The sequence below is a fragment of the Colletes gigas genome, unplaced genomic scaffold (assembly GCF_013123115.1).
Source record: "Colletes gigas isolate AHSC1104 unplaced genomic scaffold, ASM1312311v1 Colletes_gigas_Sc00036, whole genome shotgun sequence".
Lineage (NCBI taxonomy): Eukaryota > Metazoa > Arthropoda > Insecta > Hymenoptera > Colletidae > Colletes > Colletes gigas.
Window position 1 is genome coordinate 575,076 of NW_025106665.1, and position 21,419 is coordinate 596,494.

Consider the following 21,419-nt stretch of genomic DNA (forward strand, 5'->3'; position numbering starts at 1 on the left):
CCATCATTAATTTTAAATAAATTTGAATATTTATTTACGAACTTTTGTTATCTCCGATCATTTTATCGATAGCGAATAATGCTTACACCCGGTGGCAGAAAAATATACGTCGTCCGGGAATGCTCAACCCCCCAAGACGCATTACGTAAGTACGAATATACATCGATGTCGTAAATTCATAAAATATACAATACATTTCTAGAATAATCTCGCGGAACCACGAACATTCATTTTACTTCGTAATTATAATACTAAAAGAACCTAACGTAGCTTACAATCTATGATTGTTTAATTGCCTACGAAATGGCGTTTGAGAGAATCAGGGAAAACTCGACGGACTGAGAAAATTTCACGATGAATAATCAGAATGTGGACAGAATCGAGTAATTTTTATTCGACAATTCTCTTTGCAGTATTTTCTGAAAGTCTTAAATTGATTTCCTTTCTTTTTCACAAAGTATTAAGTACTCGAGGAGAACCGAACAAAATAGCGGAGATTCTGCGAAGAAACGTTGTTGTAAAAAAACTCATGAAGAATACACGTGCTTCCCCGGTGAAATCCGTTCCATCGCGATGCCTTCATCCCCCACGTGCCTACGAACTCTCGAATAGCTATAGCCGCAGCACGGGCATTCACTGATGCTGTTCGCGATTATTTTCACTCGCTGCCTAATGGAATATCGTCCTTATAATCGGGTAAAGAGAAGCACCGAAACTGTTCGGCACTCCCGAAGCCCTATTATACGGGGTGGCCGTGGCCACTTGGCGAGGAGCAGAACCCTTAGTGTGATCATCGCGATCGAACTGCGACGTTCGCGTGATCGCGAGCACCGATAGACACGTTCTCCTCAGATCCACGGAAACATGGTAAACTGATCGTCGATCGTTCGAACCGTGGATGTGCAAAGGACAGTGAAATAGTCGCGGATTCGAGGTCCTTTTTCAAAGCAATTAATTGTGCGCGGCGTTTAAAAATCGGTTATGCTCGCAGAGACAAGGATGTATAAAACTATTTAAAGAATTCCGATTAAATCTATATCTAAATAACGGAAAAAATATAAATTTTTTTTTTTTATTCCGAATTCAATATTTATAATAATGTTTGACGCTTTTATTCGATCTGTATTTAAAGAGTCGGAAGTATCGGAGTGCTATTGTGCTTTCTTCGATGGCCTTTGCACACCCAGGAATACAGTGTGAATTATTGAGTTTGGGGGGAATTATTTTTTAAAAAGTCTGAGATTCTAATTACACAGAAAATTGTGAATAGAAGGGTGAAATTCATGGTATTAAGTACGTGTATTGACACACGTAGTATGAAATTATCGCGTATAGTACATTCGTTAATTCCATGTACGATAAAGTAATTAAATCGAACGCACATATTCTGGCTATGGGTTGGTTACGATTATTAATAAAGGTTCTGTCATTTTTCTTAACAATCATCTTCGGGGCTGAAATTTAATTTTTTTTGTTTAATGATATCCTCGGTAATAACAATAGAAGATACAATATTTCCGCGTGTGTCCCGACATTGTTGTGCCAGTGTATATTATTCCTGGTATGTAACGACCGTTCGTACGATGTTACCAAATAATTTTTTTTTGCGCGTATCGAAACTGATTTTAAAATCGTTCGATACGGTAAGTTGTAACAGTAGAATATCGGTTGTTGGCACACTCGGACGTATTAAATTCTTCTGCGAGAGACATGGAATGAAATTTGTTCGAATAATCGGTAAGGCTAATATTAACGATTTGTAAGGATCGAAACGTATAAGCACGAGTATTTTTGTTTAGAAACTATAACAATTAATTGCTCTTGTTATCAATAAATCGATTCGAATCATTTTATATGCTATTCATTTACAATATGTATAATTTAAAGAAGTAACTGTGAACACGGAAATTCGAAGAAACCAGTGTCCTTTGGTAAGATCATAGACGAAGTATTAAACATGAAACAACAGGAATAATCAATTTATATGGTTTCTATACCAGTGAAGAACTTTCCGGAACGTAGAAAGGATTCTTTGTGTACATTGGCACGTGTACCGGGAAGATTATAGTATAATATTTGATAATCGGCTTGTTTGCCAAATACAATTTAAAGCTTAATTAGGTGACGAAAAGGCAGAAACAAGAACACGCAGATAGAGTGGAATTATATTACTAAAGAGTCGGTGGAAATTGTTGTATGGCGGATGCATTTTGATTTTTCGATACCGTGCCAGCGCCCGGCAAATATTTCACCTTGATTTGATTTACAGAATTTGGCAACGATGGTTAAAGTGGGTTACGTTCTCGTGATTGTCACCCTGTTGCTGATGGTGTGGGCGTCCATGGTGAGGATGCACGAGCTGCCCGTGCAGTATCCGCCGTGCGTCGTCAATCCCCTTTGCACTTGCTCGAAAGCCATTCCCCATCTCGGCATAGTCACCTGTTATAACGTTCCGATGCCGCGGATACCTCAGTCAATTAACTCCTCGATGGTGTTCAAGCTTCAATTGGAGAACAATGGACTGATGTTTCTACAGCCACAGTTTCTCATGAACACAGGTACAAAACCCAAACACGTTCCGCTAGGGCTCCATCGACGTGGTTAGTTTCGGAAAATTTGCAAGAATTCTAAGGCCCAGAATGTCCGCGAATCGCAAGAGAATTTTTGACCAAAAAATTTCTACGTTCGTTCGGAATTTATTTAAGAGATTAGGAATATCTGTTTCAACCTTTGATTTTGGGTCTCATAAAAGAGTTAATATATTTTAATTAATTCGACAAATTCAAGTTTTTTTACATTTTCATAATTACTGGTATGATCGTACAAAACGGAAGATGAAATTATAACGCGTGTAATTATATATAATGATCGCACCAAGAGATACTCGAGTGTGAGAATAAGGAAATAGGGGTTAAAGGGCATCGGCCGTGCAACATCGATTACGTTATGTACAAACGATACGTGGCAGTTCAGTTTTCACGTACACGCTGCTCCCCTATCTCTCAGGTCTGTACAACCTACGGATCAAGCATAATCTCCTGGCCGACATCCCGGACGAAGCTTTCCTAGGGCTTGAGAGATCGTTATGGGAGCTCGAATTACCCTACAATCGCCTCGAGAGGGTGCCCAGCAGGTCGTTCAGGCATTTGCAGAAGTTGCAACTTCTCGATCTGACAGGTACTTCCTCCTTGAATACCTACAGTGTCGTCTTCCTTATCCCTATACGGTCGATTTTAATTTTTAAAACTTTTTCAATCTTTGGGGCCGTATATTGAGTTACAAAGAAAGTTTTCAAGATCCTTTACAAAAATTACCTTCGTTCGAATACAAACGCTAAATCGATACAACTGCCACACTGATAAATGTAACGAACTATGAGTCCCGAAAAGTTTTCTGTAAAACGATTTATGCAAACAGGGAACAAGATATCGAAGATATCACCGGACAATTGGCGCGGTCTAGAGAATTCCCTGCAGAAGCTACGACTGGGGCGTAACGCGATCGACCGACTTCCGGCGGACGCGTTCGCGGGCCTCACGTACCTGGACATGCTCGATCTGAGGGAGAACAACCTGAAGGAAATCGATCCGTCGGTGTTCAGGGACGGCATGGCGCATTTGGTGCACCTTTTTCTCAACGGGAATCAACTGACCAACATACCCTATTCGCAGTTGTCGTCCCTGAAACGAATGAAGGTCCTCGACCTGAGCTACAACCGGATATCCAGGATGCTGAACGCACAGCAAGAACCGGAAATCAGGGGGCTCCAAATGTCCCTGGATACTCTGCGGTTGGACTACAATCAGATCGAGATCCTCATGCCCAACGACTTCCAACACTTTTACAAAGTCAACAGGACTTACCTCGATGGCAATCCTTTGACCATGATCGAGGCACGGAAATATTTTATATTTCGATCAAAGAATTTCGCGAGCACAATCGCGTCTGTGATCAATTTCAACGCGTAGGTCGCCGCGAATTTCCAATTGATCTAAAAGTCTGAACGACGCGTTTTAGGAGGGCGCGTTCAAGGACTCGAGGATACGAGAACTCTATTTCACCGATTGCGATCTGATGGAAGTCGATTCCTCCGACTTTACTGGCCTGGAGTCGTCCCTGGAATTGCTGGATCTATCAGGAAACAACATCACCTCTCTTCCGAGCCCTATCTTCCAAGAATACGATTTTCTGCGAACCCTCAGCTTCCGCGAGAACAAGCTCCAGACATTCTCGCCAGGTAAGATGAAACATTGAAATATCAATTTCGTAGCTGTTGTTAGCTCGTTCAGCAAGTGTCTTGTTCCTTCATTCTTATATTCCATCTTCTCTGAATCGACGATGCATCATCAGTGGAAGTGTTCAACGGTTTCCAATATTCTCTGTACAATTTGGACCTGAGCGGGATGGAGAACAGCATGGTGTCCCTTCAGGATCTAAGACAGATGAGGAACATGCGATTTCTGTCGATTTCACGGATGCCACAGCCGACCCTGTCCGCGGAGGATTTTATGGAGTTCGGGATGGACATCAACGAGCTTCATATCGTCAAGAGCAATCTGAACACTATAAAAAATCACGCTTTCATGCACGTTCACGGGATCCAGTACCTGGATTTTTCGGAGAATTCGATCACCACGATAGAGGACGAAGCCTTCTTAGAGGTAATCTCGCCCGCTTTCCCTTCTGCTATCTTTTAAACAAAGGGGTTGAAAATTGTTTTACGGTTCCATAAAATCACAAGAATCATTCCCACGAAGCAATTGTTTTTATGATACAGTTTCGAGTAAATAGAGAGTGTTGGTATTAAATTATCGAATAATAAATAGTTGTGCTCGCGCGCAAAACGGAGACAAATGACTCGTTATCCTTTCGGGGTACGCTGACTACGTTTCTAACAGGCAACCTTACAAAATCGCGACGCACTGGATCGATCACAATCAGTAATTTACCTTAATATTTAATTAAACTAGATTCGAATCGCATACGTAAAGGCCTTGATAGCCGCGGATAATTCCAATAAAGCGGGCTTCTAGAAATAATCTTCCGTGCAACGAATAGTTGACCCAATCAGAAACACGAGAAATTGCTACCTGAACGACATCGACGAAGATTCTGAATATTGTACGCGTATATTTTAGATCCCGCTTCCATCGAGATCTAGGACGCGTTCACTCGGCGGAAACTCTTAGCTTAATTCGCTTAATAATTTATTCTCGCATCAACAACGATGGAACAGTACAAATTGAGACGATACTATTTTCTCAATTTCTTTTTGCTTACTGCATCGAGAATAGTTTTGGATTCAAACGATTCGATCGAGATTCTATTCTCTTAGGTGGCTCCTTCGCTTCTGACGCTGAGGATGTCTCACGGTCTGTCGTCCTCCTTCTCTGAGATTCCGAACACCCCTTTCAAGTTCTTGTCGAATCTACGACACCTAGATTTAAGCAACAACAAGCTTAAATCCATGCCGGACACGTCGTTCCACGTTATGAACAAGATCGTACGGATCGAGCTACAGGATAACGAGATCGATAGCATCAGAAAGGGGACGTTCCAGGTACTGTGCTGTCCTTCGTATTGTCACGTTACCCCCCACTTTATTTTCACATTTTTCACGCTATTGAAACTTGAACGTATTATATGAAATATTAGTTTGTCACTTCCACCTCCTATTATACGATTCCTGTATAGTAAGTGATATTTCGTTGCGAGGTTGACATACATTGGAGGCTCGAGGAAGTGAACTTAGCGTTCAATATGATCAAAACGATCCAGACCCACACGTTCGTCGACCTGCCGAGATTAAAGACGATAAATTTAGAGGACAACGCTATAGATAGAATCGAGAGACGCGGGTTCATGAATATGAAAATGCTGAAGTACATTAACCTGCGTGGCAACAAAATAAAGGAGATCACCGACGAAGCGTTTCAGGTGAAGCTCTAGCGGAATAAGTAAAATGATATTGCAACTGGAGCCGAAACGTTCGTTTTCTAATTACATTTCCGTTCAAGAATCTGCCGGACCTGGAGTTCCTCGATCTCGCGTACAACGATCTGAACGAGTTCGATTTCGCCTCGTTCGATCAGGTGGGAACATTGTCCTCGTTCAAGGTGAACGCTAGCCACAACAAGATCCCGAAACTGTGGATCAATAGCACCACGTTCACGCCGGCGACCACCAGTAAGTCCATTGTTAAATACTTTGGGCTACCCTGGTTTAATGCGTGTAAACAGATTTCCGTAAGCCTGCTAAACGAATGTCGATGAAACCCTTTTGCTGGTACAAATTGCCACGGACGCTACCTCCGGTTCTCTTACGCTGCTCTTAGGCAATGTATTGCGCAAATGTAAATCCCTCTTTGCGGGATCATTGACACGTGACATCGAAAGTTCAAGAACATTCGACGATACGAAGTCATCGAGTCTCGATCCCCCCTTTTTCTACCCATCGAGTAGTCACGCGGACGAAACGCTATAGAGGGTAGCGTTATCTAACTCTCGAATGGAATATTAAATTTAAATACGTCTTTTAATGTTCCGAACTTGCTAGAATCGAAACTGAATAAGTCTTAGAAGATTCTGATATTCCTTGCATCCTGTTAAATCGGTTTAATTAATATTTAAGAACATTTTTGTGCTCCGTTTCACCGTTAAACAAGATGGACGATCTCTGACCGTTGCAGTCGGTGGCTCGATACAGTCGAACATCAAGGTCCTCGACCTGAGCTACAACAACATCTCCGACGTGATGAAGTATTACTTCAAGCCGGTGGAGTACTCGTTAACGCACCTCTACATGTCCCACAACCAACTGAACAACGTCACGCAAGGTGTTTTCGGGAATATGCCTCACCTGCAGTGGCTCGATCTGAGCCACAACGAACTGATGGAGGTCGACTTCGACTGCTTCCGTAACACGAAGAACCTTCAGGTCCTGTTTCTCTCGTGGAACGACATCACGGACATACCAGCGGAGGCTCTTAGGCACCTGAAGAGACTCAGGATCGTCGATCTCTCCCACAACAAGCTAAGAGCACTGCCGGACAACATGTTCTCGGACATCAACTTGGAGAGCTTGGATCTGTCTCATAATCAGTTTACGAGGCTGCCAATTAAGGCTATGTCCATCTCTTCCGCTGCCAGTTTGTCTATATTGGACATGTCTTGGAACTCGCTGTCGGGGATCCACACCACGGACGCCATATTCAGATTACGAGTCAGTTTCATTCTCTTTTTAGCTGTTTTAATTATCGAGATACTTCTTTTCAACCGACCCTTACCATTTTAGCAGAGAAGATCTATTTATTATTTCCACTAACGCTATGTTTGTCTCAGAGTCTAACGTGGTTGGACTTGTCCTACAATCGATTAGTCAGGCTCGACGACGGAGTGTTCTCCGACATGCCGTATCTAACTCATCTCGACCTGAGTCACAATAAACAGCTGCTGTTGGAGTCTCGCGGAAGAACGTTCCACGGTTTGGAGGACTCGCTTCTCTATCTCGATTTGACCAACATCTCGCTCCTGAGTGTACGTATTGTAGACGAATGTCCAGAATCAGCGTGTAAGCCTAACTTCTTTGGGGGGAATGTTGCCCGTAGGTGCCAGACTTGCCACTTCGACGACTGCAAACGTTGTATTTGGCGCACAACGAGCTGGCATCGATACCGCCAGAAATAGCATCGAACTTAACGTCCCTACACTACCTGGATCTTAGTGCCAACGATCTAACGGTGGTGCCATTGATCACGCACACCCTACCGGAACTGAAAACCTTCAGTCTCGCGGATAATCCCATTTCGATAGTCAGCAACACTAGCTTCTTAGGTATCGCGGACAGTCTCGAGGAACTGGACATACGACGATTATCTTTGACCACGTTCGAAGTAAGTTCTCGTTCGAAAAGTACGATCTTTTCTTTGTAGAATGTCGAAGCCAGCAAGATTTGAACTTGGGAGGCAGGAAATAAATACTCACAATTTTTTATGACTGAAACCTTCTATTAAAAATTATTATGCGATAGTAGTCGATTAGTAGTCAAAAGGTCGTTGAAACGTTTCATTGATCATTGGCACGTGACTCGTAATTACCATCTGTTTAAGTTATCAATACTCGGGTCATAGATCATTGGTTATCGATCAGATTCTGAATTCGGTTCGTTTCTTTTTAGAAAACGAATGCAGTAAAAAGGAAAATAGTAAAAATTCCGAGTTCGGATTCGAGATTCGTGAATGTAAAAATCGGGTTTCGAACCACATCTAAAATAAACGTTTCTTCGTCTGCAGGCAGGAGCTCTCTGCAAAGCCACGAAACTTCGCAAGTTATATATAACCGCTTACAACGGCGTGAAGAATTTCAACTTCCCCAACATCCTGGAGTACAATCACGGCCTGCGGCATCTAGTCATCGACGTAGGTTTAAAATAAATTTCGCGTTTCGAGAATTTCGACCAAAGTGTCTCCGTGACATCGGTACTTGGCGTCGCGACGTTGCTAAAACGTCGAATATCTCGATTTTAGGTACAAAACGACACGGATTTGGAGAAGGAGATGAAAGGAAGGTTCCCCTACAAACTATTCAATATAACGTTGACTGGTCAAGCTCTCAAGAATATACACATAGATATACTACGAGTATGCATTTTTACTATCTTCCGCTTTGATAAATGTTTTCAAATTAAAGGTCAATTAATGCTCATGGAACATTTAGCACGGGATAATAGTTTTCGAAAATAAAGAGTGAGGTTCGTTGCAGGGAATAAGAAATCCGCACTTGCATTTCGAGATGTACAACACCAGCGTGGGCTCCGTGCCGAAGATGATGTTCGAGAACGCGGAATGGGTGAGGAACGTGACCGTTCATCTTCATCACAGCGATGTACGGACGCTTCATAATCCCTCTAATGGGTACAAACCGGGAGTTCCGGGGAAACGGTTTCTAATGAGTCTCACGGTAGCAGGAAGCTATTTTACTTGCGACTGCGACATTGGGTGAGTTTGCCCTTACTCTTAATCTACAGACTGATTCTAGAAACTGGAACAAGCTGAATAAGTTAAGCGTCTCAAGAACTAATCAAGACATCGACTTTATCTTTTTACTCCGATTAAATGCAACAAATTTCCGTTGGAAGACGATAGATCTAGGAATGAGGGGTTCCTAGGTTTGTTCTTTTTATTTCTAGATGGATGGAAACGTGGCAAAGAAAGCACAGACAGTACCAGGAAGACCGGTGCAACACCTACAGCGAATTTAAGAACTTCGAGCGCGACGAGGAGGACGACGAGTTCGATTGCTGGAACAACAACTGGGACGACGATTTGCGCGAAACGTTTTGCTTGAACAAGAATAACATTTCTGTGTTGGAAGCGCTGAAAACCGATCTCGAATGCGGATGGGGCGCGGCTGGTTACGTTCACGCGCCGCATTTGCTCGTTCTTCTTTTCTTGATCGTCCTCGCAGCAGCGATCTATTGAGCCTCTTCTCTGTCTACTCAAATTTCGCACTCTTCGGCTCGATCACTGTTCGTTTCGCGACGCGCCGGTGCCATAAAATGCAAACATACCACCAGTATGTTTATTTAATTCCGAAAACGCAGGCGACGTTTGTCATTCGTATAATTTTCAATTATTAATCTTCGTTCCCTACAAGGGAAATAGCTTTGTCCAGCTCTATGTACATCGCATCGTATTTTAATTCATTTAGCAGTAAGTATCATAATTTTTAAGTAACCGTAGTTTATTTATTTACGCGTTATCATAATAGCGTGTAAGCGTATCGTGTAGGTGATATTTATTATCGTTATCAATGATGATTTTATCTATCCATGTTTGTGATACGATCGTCGTTTAATTTCACGCGGAAGCATTGTTTCGTTCAACGATGGACATTCCACTATTTCTTCCACGAAACGGTTTCATCTCGCGTTTGCATTTTAATCCGAGGCGTCGTAGAGAAAATGATACTTTTGCACACCCCTTATTTTCTTCGCCTTGAGCAGCACGCTTCGAATCAATGAGACTGTCAAATTAATATTCAGATACTCGTACAAAGTGTAAATCGTCGGAATCAACAGGAATTGAGGTTTCATTCTCTTTGTAGCAACTAGTAAACTCTTCTTGCGTTCGTTGTATAAAACTAACAACGTAGTGTCGTATTCGTTTCCTCGCGTCATGGTTGAACTAAAGAACACGTGACCAGTTAGCGAATATGGAGCGTAAAGATCAAAGAGACTCGTGTAGTTTTAAAGTACATTCTCAAGTGATATCCTGTATAACTCGACAGTAAAAGGATTTTATACCTATCTGTTAAAAAGAGAAAGAATATTCGCTTGCAAATACATGCCGTCGACACGACATTTTTTAATAAAATTGCACCGAATATACAACAAGCGTTTTCGTTATTATTTCCATCTTTAATATCGCTGTATAAAAACAGTGGCTTTGTACACATAACATCGATAGAATCGTATAAAAAAAGACACATATATGAATAATCGTATAAAAGACAATCGTACAACGGAAAATACGAGCAACATAAACATAATAAAAGAGATATACTCGCCGGTGTATAATTCTGAAAATAAATTAAAACTTCGTTATTGATATACGCGCTCTATTAACAGAAATGAAAATTAATATTTGTCCGAAAAGATTTTTCAATTATACACGAGCAAACAGTTCTCAATATTTACACGTAATGCCTGCTATAACGGATTGCTAATCAACATCCTTCTATCGTACGAAACGACAGTCATCGGGATTAATTGTAGAGCATGATCTTTGCCGATATACCGATTACCATCTGCAAGATCGGTAAGACGATAAAACCGAATATAAATGTTAAGCATATGTACACACTGAATAATTCCATCGTGAATACGAAGCATCGTATCATTGCTTGCCGGAAGTCCCTGCTCTTCCTTATACTGTCCACTTTGTCCAAAATGAATCGCAATATGTATAGGAGCACCTTGAAAAAACGAAGTTGCAATATATTAAGGGCATGCGATGATATTATTATCGAATAGTAACTTGGAAGTAAAATAACTGAAAGTGTCATTTACTTGGAAAGAATAATTATACACCGATTGCATGCGACAATGAAAAAGAGAAAAGAAGCAAAATTATATTTTTAGTAAACTTGGCTGTCTGTTGATGTGTTTTCTTCTAAATAAAAAGAGGTACGAGTCGGACTGTATGCAACCGAATGTTCCAAAAGTCCTTTGGAAACGTGTTTCCAATATAGAGGAATATGCTCGTGAATATGTGCATAATTTCTGACCGTGTGATTTTGAACATTTTTGTGTCTTAAAAAATGTAAAGAAAAAACAATCAACGGCAGAATGATAAGCTAGATCCTACCTTCGAGGAGTGGGGGAAGACAGCGTGACTCGAGGGCCCACTAATACCTCGCACCGTGCAAAATGGTGGGAGAAGCAACGAGTGTTCTGCTTACTCGCGTGGTGCCAGGTAGCAGAGGGCCAGGCACGCTGCCTTTCTCCACTCCTCGAAAATAGGATTTCGTTTAGTTTTCTGGACACGCGGTTCACAGACAGTCGTAGTTTTCAAAGTAATTTTTTGGAACAATTTCTCTTCTTTTTTTCTCTGGTACAGGAGTGCTAATTTTAAGATATCGTGTTCATCGTACATCAAGGGATTGACAATACCTCTACGACAGGTATGATGTTCAGCATCACGTATAACAGAGCGAGAAGAGATCGACCAGTTGCTTGGCCCATTATCTTGATAAGAGCCGAGAAAGAATATTCTGTCCGTGGAACGCCGCATGATTCTTGATAGTTGACCAGATATTCTCGAAAATTGTGGAAGTAGTTCGATTTCGCGTCGCTTTTACCAGAATCCTCGTAGCGATTCTCTATTTTGTTACACGCGTCCCGCAACGGATTCGTGGAAAAGTCGTTCCCTTCGAAAAACAGACGGCTATATAATATTTAATACATTCATTTGCGTCCCGTACAATAAATTTACGTATTAAATTTACCCGAAACGAAATTATTGTGTTTCCATCGATTCGATCGATGTAGATCGGAAATGCTGTAAGGATTTCTCCATTTCCAATCGGAGCTCGTAGCCTCGTGGATGATACCCGGCAACGAGTGATCGATCGATTCCTCGTCGTATTTCCGGTCGCTTGATTTCTCATTCAAAGTATTTCCGTCCGGTTTGAATCCGTGTTTATCCCTCAAATGTGGATAAGCGTTGCACGTTATATGATCTCGCGCGCAGCAGCTGTGATCTACCTCGTATTTTTCCCCTTCTAGGAACTAGTAAAACATACAAAATAGAAGAAAACCTTGCTACAAATTATTTACAACGTTCGTCAAACGCGAAACTTTACTCGAGTGGACAAGTATATCTTTCGTTTCGATGTGGGAATTTTTGCACTATAGTCGCATCAGAATTAGCTGAAAGCTCAAAGATACGGAAACGTAAAAGCGGGAGTATCGTTTCGTATGACTCGTAACCGAAAAAGTAGCATCGAGCGGTCAATTAAATTTAATCTGACTATAACTATAATCGGATCAAAGAAAGAACGCATTCGAAACTTCCAACTCTTTATACAGATAGGAAGAATTCTATCCCTGCAGTTGTCGTGACGTGTTTCATCGATCTTTCAAATATTCCAGATATTTATCGGATTCGTTGGCAACCATTTTGTATACGTTGCAAAAATATATCACCACTGGCAATGAATGTTAAATATACATGTATCGATGCAGCCCCCAAAAATAAAAAAAATGCAGCGCGTATAAATCTGGGGGCCGACCAAGTCAGGCAATAGGTTCCAAGTTCTTTCTTTGATTCAACTGTAATTCCGTAAAGTTGAGTATCGCAGAGTAATACATATGTTTGTAAGGTTCTATAGGAAACCTTAATTTTCGCGTGCCGCTGACTATGTTAAAAATTAAAAAGAAAATGTACAAAATGTATGGAGCAGTATTTAGAATCGTTTGGGTCACACGTGTTCTTCGTTTACTTGTTGATTATGAAAAAGATATTTATTTTCCAGATGCCAGTTCTCGTTATAATCAGACTTTGGTACAAAATCGAAACTGTTCTGACTTTGTAAATCGTTCATGTTCAAAGAACAGGACACACGGATCGCAGTCGGGCCTCCTTCGGTACTCATAATCGCTAATTTTCTACTACACACGATTTTAACACCAATCACAATTTTACTGCCGTAACGACGACAAAAAAAAAAATCAGTTAATTTTCATGTCCATTCGTCCAAAAAGAAAACGTTCACATTCACAAAACCTGTGAAATTATCCGTCGGTACGTAACTTCACCTGACAACGAAGTATACATATATTTATATAGCGCGATTCGTTTAAATCGACTTTTGCTATAGAATTCCGTCGAGTTCTTATAGTCGGAACAAAATTAACTGGCCGCTCAAGGACCATTGAGGAACAATCCCTACCGCATGGTACAGTTTTGCTACCTCCACTATTCCGTCTTTCGTCGTTATACGAATCCAACGTAAGAGTAGGAGTCGTGCCTGGTGTGATTTATAATCAGGAAAGTCGCTTTGGCGGTCAATTAAATTTGATCCGATCACAGCTTGTTGCGAAAATAAATGGCGCACGGATTACTCAATAGAACTTTATTGTCACGTGACTAACAATAAGGCAGCCGACAACGTGGAGCAGTTTCTTCAGAAAGCCGCCGATTACAAATGTTTATACAAATTCAATCTCGTGTATACATATAGATTATCAGACACTACTTGTATTCACCGAGGTAAAATGTGGTGTAAGGGAAACCCGGAAACAGAAGTCACATAAAAAACGCAAAAAATGAAACATCAGCGATCATGATTCTGCGTTCTTCTACGCCATTATAAAATTGATCTTGTGTACAGCGCTCAACGTCAAACGGGGGGGGTATTCTCGGCTTGATTTGCAGCATTGTACCAACTATGATCCATTAAGTCTACAAATAATATATATTTCTACAAATTCCGACCGACCGTTCTCGATACACTTTCACACTCATCACAGTCGCGCATCTCACTATTTATTCTTAAGCTGTGTGTACCGCGTTATGTTGTTTCTTTTCTTGTAAGAATAACATCGAGAGACGAGTCACAGCAACTTTGAAGCCGATTTAGAGACGGAACCGACATTTCTTCACTGTCCGCAATCGAGAGCATTAAAAGCACAAAGTATCAGAGAAACATCACGGCAAGACTTGATGAAGTGCGTTAGTCTGCTTTGGCGCTTAAACAACAGTAGTGCGAGGAAATTTCGAAGCGTATACCGCGTAAAAATTTGTATTTCGTTTCATTCTCTTTTGTTTTGTTTTTTTTTTTTCTTTTTTTTTTCTTTTTGTACAGCAATTCCTGTTGCCGCTTGTGCGGGGAAAACACATTGGAGGACAACGATCGTTTGCGAGGTATTCTCGGTATCAATCGGGCAAATTTATTGTTTTTGAACCATTTTACGAAAGCGGGATTGGTTCGCAATGTTTGTATGAATTTCGAATAAATACGTCTATATAGCGGGACAAAAAGAGAGACTCTCGAATTCCGTGTCTGGAATTCGACGATACTCTGAAAGACTGGGGGGAGATACCGAAGCTTTTGTGCACGCTTACAACATACCGAAACCCTTTGAATAGTTGATCGCTTTCAACAACCGATCTTGTAATTTTTCTATTGTACTGTAGTCCGGCAACAGTAAGACGTTGAAGCATGTGTGAGCTATTGGTAGTCTGAAAAATCGGAACAAAATTTTACCGTTGAAACGATATTCCGAGAGGAAACCGTGATTTTTCATAATACGTACCTATCAGAGTCCGGGCCGTGTCTGGCAATGACCATTTTTAGCCTTGACAAGCCACCAACAGGTACCCTATCGCTTCCTGTAGTGAACTGGAGAAGTCTACGTTGACTTTCCGGTGGCAACGAATGAGCAACCCGCCAGAAATTACGTATCGCCTCGCTGTCCACTGTGTAACCACCCTCGTATTCTGTAGCTGCTTCTAGTTCTGCGAAATCAAAGATCTTGCTGCCGCAAACAAGCTGTAATCATACAATAATAGCCGGTTAAAAGTCATAACCTCAATTTACTCAAATTAGGTATGTTAAACTTTTACGAAACATGATCTATAAATATACATCGTACATACTTTCCGTGTGCATATTTAGACAATTAGTGTTTTTCAGTCAGTCGTGTACTTAACGGTCTTTCAAAATAACATCAATGTTTAATGCCGACCGCGACATGGTAGTTAAATTCAAATTCGTCTTCGGGTCGAAACGAGCGACGACGTAAATAGTACGAACATACCTGTTCGATTTCTTCAGGTCTAAAAAGTAACGCCAGCGGACTTTCGTCCGTCACCATTTGGAAGCCACGCCTGAACGCCTTAAATTGTCTTTCTACTGATTTATTAAGTAAGAAGTCCGCATAGAGATCTACGAATTCTTTTTTGTTTGCCTGCGTCACGAACAATTCATCGCCATTTTCTTTGAGATCGTGAAAAGATATCGAACCGAATACATCCCTATGGAACAATACAAGTCATTAGTCTATTGGATATTGAAATTATAATGTTTGTTAGTTGCGCTAGATACTTACTTGTAAGCCACTCTGAAAGTTTGCATGAATGTCTCTGGTATGTCATCCCCGGTATATTCCATCAATTCTTTCAATGTTCGATATAATGTAGGACTCCAATCTTCCAAATCGGCAAAACTTCCTTTTCTACCAAGCAATTTTCGGTAAACCACCATTGAAAAACGCACATCGAGAATTACGTTGTTATATATGGCTAGGCCAAGAACAACGCCTATAAGCGTGAAATGTGCGTCACTTTCAAACGATGTTGGATTAAACCACGTCATTTGCGTATCTTCCTATTATATAAAAAAAACACTGTTTGAAATTTTCTGTCCAATCAATTTCAAATGATCGAAATCTGAATTACCTGAGTCGTGAACATGCCATAATCAGGGTTGAAAATTTCTTCTACAATTAATTGAAAGAATTCTTTGGATACTCCACCCTCATCAACTCCCTGTTCATCCTCAAATTCAACGACTAATTGTTTCTTAAGATCGGATGGATTTTCCATGGCGATCATTTCTAATTCAACTAACGCGTCGTCTATCAAACGATCTCTTCTAACCTAGTTTAATAAAAATAACTATTAACGTAAATTACGATAAAATTAGAAGAATATACATACCTTTAGTCTTAAATACGGATTAGTAGGTTGACCAACAACAGTCTGTAAAAAGCTCATTCGACGTTCACTGTACATTCGAATACGGTTATCATAATACAAGCCCAACGTCTTTGTAGCAGGCGTGAGAATAAAAGCGTAATTCATAAAACTAAATTTTATAGGTTCTTCGCATTTATAATATGAAAAGTCTTTATCCATTTCTATGGCATCACTTAATGGTTCATTATAAAAGTCAGTAAAAGGTATAAATGGTTTCCGCGCGTCTAGTGCGGTAATTCCAAGTTCTTTTGCTAATGGATCCTTTAAATAATTATAATCGTTGCTCATATTAATAATAAATTAAAGGGAAAAAATTAATTCCAGTGAACGGTAGGCTAAGCATTTCGTAATTTTTTTTTCATGCTGTTACCTGTGGAATCTGTGATAATTTCCATGATTTATCGTTACTAGCAGATTCACCATCTTCGTCTAAATTTAATTCAGGCTCGTCTAACTCGCCGGCTAACATACTCGCGTAATACAAGATTTTCATAACTTTCGTAGGAGCGGTAATAATGTCCGAATCTTGAACGCAATAATCTCGCGTAAAAGATCCACCTATTACCTATAAAAATAACAATTTGTACCGTCTGCCGTTTGAACTAGAATTTTATAATGCGATCACAAATACCTTGACAGTTATCAATTCTTGTAAAGCCTGTAAAATACTTGGAAGTCGAGATTTACAATGTTTAGCCCATACGCGAGCCAGTTTAGCTTGTGCCATAATAGGAAAACAGCTGAGTGCTTTACAAAGCATGTGAAGAGCGAGTTCCAGATATTCGCTGTTTCCGAGCACAGGAATTTCAAACACAATGAGGAATACGTTTATCAAGCTGTCCATATTATCCCATGCCATCATAATGCGAAGCACTCTCAAATCTAATTCAATATTATCCGCCAAAGTGACTAGTGCATTGATTAAAGCAGACTCAAATGCTTCCCCTAAACATAAAAAGAAAGGTGCAATGAATTAAACATGCATAGAGAACACATTGCTATGTTTAATTCATTATCTTACATCGCGAAACAATGTATTACCTGGTAGAGACCAAAGAGCACTAAAGGCTCTTCGGACAGCTGGTAAATCAACGCTAGTGTCATCATTACTAGGAACTATAGGCGATGGTTCGCTGCTGTCTTCTTCTTTGTCTTCTCCTTGTATCGATCTAATTGCTTCCTTATCCATATCGCCGGGCCTTAACAAGCTATCCGAAGCTCTGTCAAGAAGCGCGGCCAGCGGAGAATCATTTTTCACAGTTTTTTGAAAACTGAGACTTAATGCTTTTCCACATGAAAATACTTCTCCCAATGTGCGAATTAACAGTGAATACGATCCTTCCGATTTACACTTTTCTATTATATCCAAAAGTTTTGCTTCTGTGAGATATGGATCCTGTTTTCCTGTTGGCAATAAATCAATCTCATTTTGTTGCAATTATCTTAGCATTATACATACTCGTGATAAAGTCTTTTAAATAATGTTTAGTGTCAGATTATTATGCCTCTAGATTAAATTACAAATAAATAACAAGAATTTCGAATTAAATACAAGATTTATTAACATGTATACAGCAGCCACACAAAGATTAGATAAATAACTTTAATTAAATTTTGCGTACAATAATTCCATAAAAATTAGAAAAATTGTTCAATTATTTGTAGCATGATTACTATACCTCTCCTTTTCTAAATACTTGAGGTACAAATTGAGTATTAATAATTTTGCGACAGAACGAGAACAATTTTTTACGCGAAACGTTTTGTTAGGGGATGCCTTCTTTTTCTTAGGGTGAAACTTTGGTTTTGCTTTGCACCTTCTTGCTGCTTGTTTTACACTTTTATTTTTATTATTTTGTTTTTTCACTGAATTGTTATCGTAACTTGGAATACGAATATTATATTTACTTAATATTTGTAAAAAAATCTCTTCGTCGGATATTATTGCTTTATTTAAAATTGAAGCACAACTATGATTCAGTTTAGAAAATTGGCACATGTTACTATGACTATCTATTTTTGTGTTGTTAGTGACAGGAAGGGAAAGGAGTGGTTTTTCATTTAATATTAGTTTCGTATAAGTTGCATTTTTACTGATTAATCTACTTTTAACAGAAGTTTGTATATCATTGTACATTGGAGCTTGAGGAATGGAATCCAATTCGTTTGTAGTTTTGGGAATGTCCATTTTTACAGAGTGCATTACTGAGACAGTATCTATAGGGGCAGGATTTGTGCTGGGATTTGATGCAATACCTTCTTCTGAACATGTTGGATTTACACTTTTAACTGGTAAACTCTTAGCCAACGACGCCGGACCAGGCTCTAACGTTGTTCGGGCTACTTTACTTGGTTGAGTGCCATCGCAAAGTCTTGCCTCTTGTGAAAACAACTGAATAGCTTGTGCCGCAGCTTGATTTGGTGTAAGATTTGTCACCTATTTAAGAAAGAAATTAAATCGGTAATAAAAACGATTTTTTTTAAAATAAATTTAAACAATATTTAAATGTATACTTTGCCACTTGATGCACAGTTTTGATTGTCACAGTTGGGATTGCCACATCCATCGGTAAGTTGATAAAAATATCGTTCAATCAACTTTTTAGCAACTGTACGCTTCATGTCGCTGCAAGGGCTCTCTGCTCCTACCCTGATAAAATAATACCAAAACAAGATAATTACTATGTATTCAATTATGTGCACAACCTAATATATCACAAAGATGTACATTTAACATTAACTTCGTAATAAAACACTAATTTTTGATTTTGTTATGATTTCAGGACAGTGAATTGAAAGATTTTTGTGTTGGCTTAATAGTTATCGCAATGTCAAAGCATCAAAAAGATAAAGTTGATATTTAGGCCCCCAAAAGTCTACCACTGATCAATCAAACATGAACATCAACATAAACAAAGGAAACAAAAATAATAGAAACATTTGAGGTATATCCTAATAATTGCAATTCATTCAATTAGGAACACATGGTGGTGACATATTAACAGTGATTCGCGACGTTGCCAGTTCAAGTGGAAATGACAGTTCAGAAAGAGATCAGCTTCTCGAGGTCGGTGAGTCGAGTCGTTGCACCAAAACAAAGTACGTTAAAAATAGCCTAAGCTCATGGATTTTAACGATATTACGTTTTGTGAAAAAGCCAAGTAAACAACGTCTTCACATAGAGAAAAGAACAACAAAAGAATAGAAAAACGTGGCACAGTCACGAGAAAGTTCTACGCATCGAACACTGTAAGACGTCGATGTCACCTGGAAGCGTGATCTTCCCCAGGGTCCCCTTGACCCTTGGCGCTCATAGACCGTGAATCCTCGAAATTTTGCCTCCTCCGTCGTCAATCGTAACACAAAATCTCGCCACGACCGCTTCCTTTGCTGAATCGAAGTTTCAACGAAGACTTACGCACTACCACTAAATTTGGTCAGCGGTCCTTTTTTCGGCGGCTTCGCCACGATGCTTTAACTACGTTTCCACTACGTATTACGCACTAACTAGTGTACACTTCGAAATAGAATAGTAGAAGAAAGACAGAGTGAATAGACAGAAAGTAAGGGAACGAGAGTGAGAGAGAGAGAATGTGAGAGAGAAAGAGAACCGTAGTTCGGCTTTGCTCGAGGTATATTTGTCCGTAACTCGAACCGAACGTTTCGTCGAGGTTAGGTGAACACTGTTTCGCGACTGCACAAATTATAATATCCGTGGATTGTATAACACACCGACCCCGTTGATACGCGAATTTTTCAAATCAATGTCAAAATACCGAGAAAAGAGGTAAAATGAATCGTTTTGCGATCCTTTCTTGGCTGCTGTCTACTGTTCTGTACGGACAAGACTAGTTGCGAGTATCGAGATTCTTAATCGATCGAACGTGGCCGATGTTTCTCGATTTCTCGATAACTCGATGTAACGTGACCTGGATCGTACGCGATCAAGACGATTTTCGCAGACGTAGAGATTTGAAAAAAGGTTACCTTTTTTTTTCATTTCCATTATGTAAATCGCCTCTTACTCAATCGCGTTCAATGTTATACATGTAATACACGCGGAAGCGGGAAACATAAATTTTTGTCTAATAAGAAAATTCTGTGATCTTGCGATTTACGATCAACTCACTATAATACAACTTTATTGTGAAAATGATACAGATATCACCAAAACCCATTTTTCCCTTGGTACTCTATTTATCTGAGCTATTTTCCAATTAGGCCAATTAATCGAGGTTTTTTTTTATGCTAACATTTTTCTCAGTCAGCAATGCAGATGAAATTATAATTATTTCAGTTGTTATTAACTGTTTCGAGTTTTTCGAATGGTTGAATGTTTCATCATGTACAGTTTTGATAATGATATCTTATCAGTTAAAACATACGAGAAACTGATAGTAGTAGACCGAATATACTTTATGTACGTATTTGTATGCTTTTTGTAAACAAATATGACTAAATTTTAGGAGTTAATTTGGCTCATCTCCGGAAACAATTCATTTTCTCGCTAAAAACACATTTTTTGTTGGCAGTAAACAATAACAAATATGTTAATTTCTGTAGAATAGGTACTCAAAAGTTTGGTACTTTACTTACGTGACACCCTATATACACGTTCTTCGTAAATGAGCGGCGACTTATCGAGGGCATATATGTATATACGTGATATACCCTTTGCAGCGAAAAGGTTAAGCGTTGAAATGGAATATAGAAATCGATTCGAAAATAGAACGGTTATTAAAAAACAAATAGGATTATTATGTACTATATGGTAATTAAAAAATTATTCCAATATTTGTATTTGTCTCCAAACACGTCTAACAAATACATTCTTCAATTTTACAATCTGGAATAAAACTTCCCCTAACATTTCTTTCTATTTTAAAGACATTTAATTATTGGAATTTCTACTCATTGTTTCCCCTTTGTATTAATGTTTAATAATCCAACAAAAAATATAAATTAATACGATCAATTGTTACAATGGGTGACATTATTACCAATATTTGAAATTCATCGTTTAAAATCGTGTTAAAGGTTCTTGATTATTCAAACACAGCAAAAGTAATTCTACACCGATCTTGCATACCACCGGCGAAGTTTTTCAAAGAGAATATCGATTTAGTGCTAAATCCAGCATACGTTATCGCGGGGTGTC

General features: G+C 39.5%; 3 protein-coding genes across 3 annotated transcripts; 1 reads left to right on the top strand and 2 right to left on the bottom strand.

Moving 5' to 3' along the window:
* The first annotated feature begins 755 nt into the window (after nt 1-755).
* LOC122402477 (chaoptin) lies at nt 756-10,409 on the top strand. Its single transcript, XM_043405298.1, has 16 exons — nt 756-867; nt 2,270-2,558; nt 3,007-3,177; nt 3,418-3,893; nt 4,018-4,237; nt 4,351-4,661; nt 5,336-5,560; nt 5,716-5,937; nt 6,018-6,186; nt 6,689-7,221; nt 7,341-7,535; nt 7,607-7,891; nt 8,291-8,416; nt 8,525-8,638; nt 8,760-8,995; nt 9,187-10,409. Exons 1-16 carry the CDS (start codon nt 865-867, stop codon nt 9,476-9,478), a joined length of 3,867 nt encoding a protein of 1,288 aa, XP_043261233.1. The 5' UTR covers nt 756-864; the 3' UTR covers nt 9,479-10,409.
* Nucleotides 9,862-13,154, bottom strand: LOC122402429. The gene is made up of 4 exons (XM_043405202.1): nt 13,002-13,154; nt 12,006-12,288; nt 11,671-11,927; nt 9,862-10,973 (listed from the first exon to the last, which is right to left on the bottom strand). The coding sequence occupies exons 1-4, from the start codon at nt 13,152-13,154 to the stop codon at nt 10,764-10,766; spliced, it is 903 nt and encodes a 300-aa protein (XP_043261137.1). The 3' UTR covers nt 9,862-10,763.
* Nucleotides 12,170-20,112, bottom strand: LOC122402479 (ubiquitin-protein ligase E3A). Its single transcript, XM_043405299.1, has 12 exons — nt 19,529-20,112; nt 18,776-18,911; nt 18,518-18,698; nt 17,303-17,665; nt 16,893-17,206; nt 16,632-16,826; nt 16,223-16,522; nt 15,962-16,162; nt 15,613-15,890; nt 15,322-15,538; nt 14,818-15,053; nt 12,170-14,743 (listed from the first exon to the last, which is right to left on the bottom strand). Exons 1-12 carry the CDS (start codon nt 19,573-19,575, stop codon nt 14,623-14,625), a joined length of 2,589 nt encoding a protein of 862 aa, XP_043261234.1. The 5' UTR covers nt 19,576-20,112; the 3' UTR covers nt 12,170-14,622.
* Nucleotides 20,113-21,419: the final 1,307 nt, after the last annotated feature.

Coding starts and splice junctions, on each gene's coding strand:
- LOC122402479 (XM_043405299.1), bottom strand. CDS start 19,575: ATGAGCGCCAAGGGTCAAGGGGACCCTGGGGAAGATCACGCTTCCAG. Junction 18,912..19,528: donor GGGGAAGATCACGCTTCCAG/GTGACATCGACG, acceptor TTATTTTATCAG/GGTAGGAGCAGAGAGCCCTT. Junction 15,891..15,961: donor ATGGCATGTTCACGACTCAG/GTAATTCAGATT, acceptor TTTATATAATAG/GAAGATACGCAAATGACGTG.
- LOC122402477 (XM_043405298.1), top strand. Junction 4,662..5,335: donor AGGACGAAGCCTTCTTAGAG/GTAATCTCGCCC, acceptor CTATTCTCTTAG/GTGGCTCCTTCGCTTCTGAC. Junction 8,996..9,186: donor ACTTGCGACTGCGACATTGG/GTGAGTTTGCCC, acceptor TTTTATTTCTAG/ATGGATGGAAACGTGGCAAA.
- LOC122402429 (XM_043405202.1), bottom strand. CDS start 13,154: ATGAGTACCGAAGGAGGCCCGACTGCGATCCGTGTGTCCTGTTCTTTG. Junction 11,928..12,005: donor ACACAATAATTTCGTTTCGG/GTAAATTTAATA, acceptor TGTTTTTCGAAG/GGAACGACTTTTCCACGAAT. Junction 10,974..11,670: donor ACATCATACCTGTCGTAGAG/GTATTGTCAATC, acceptor CGTTTTTTCAAG/GTGCTCCTATACATATTGCG.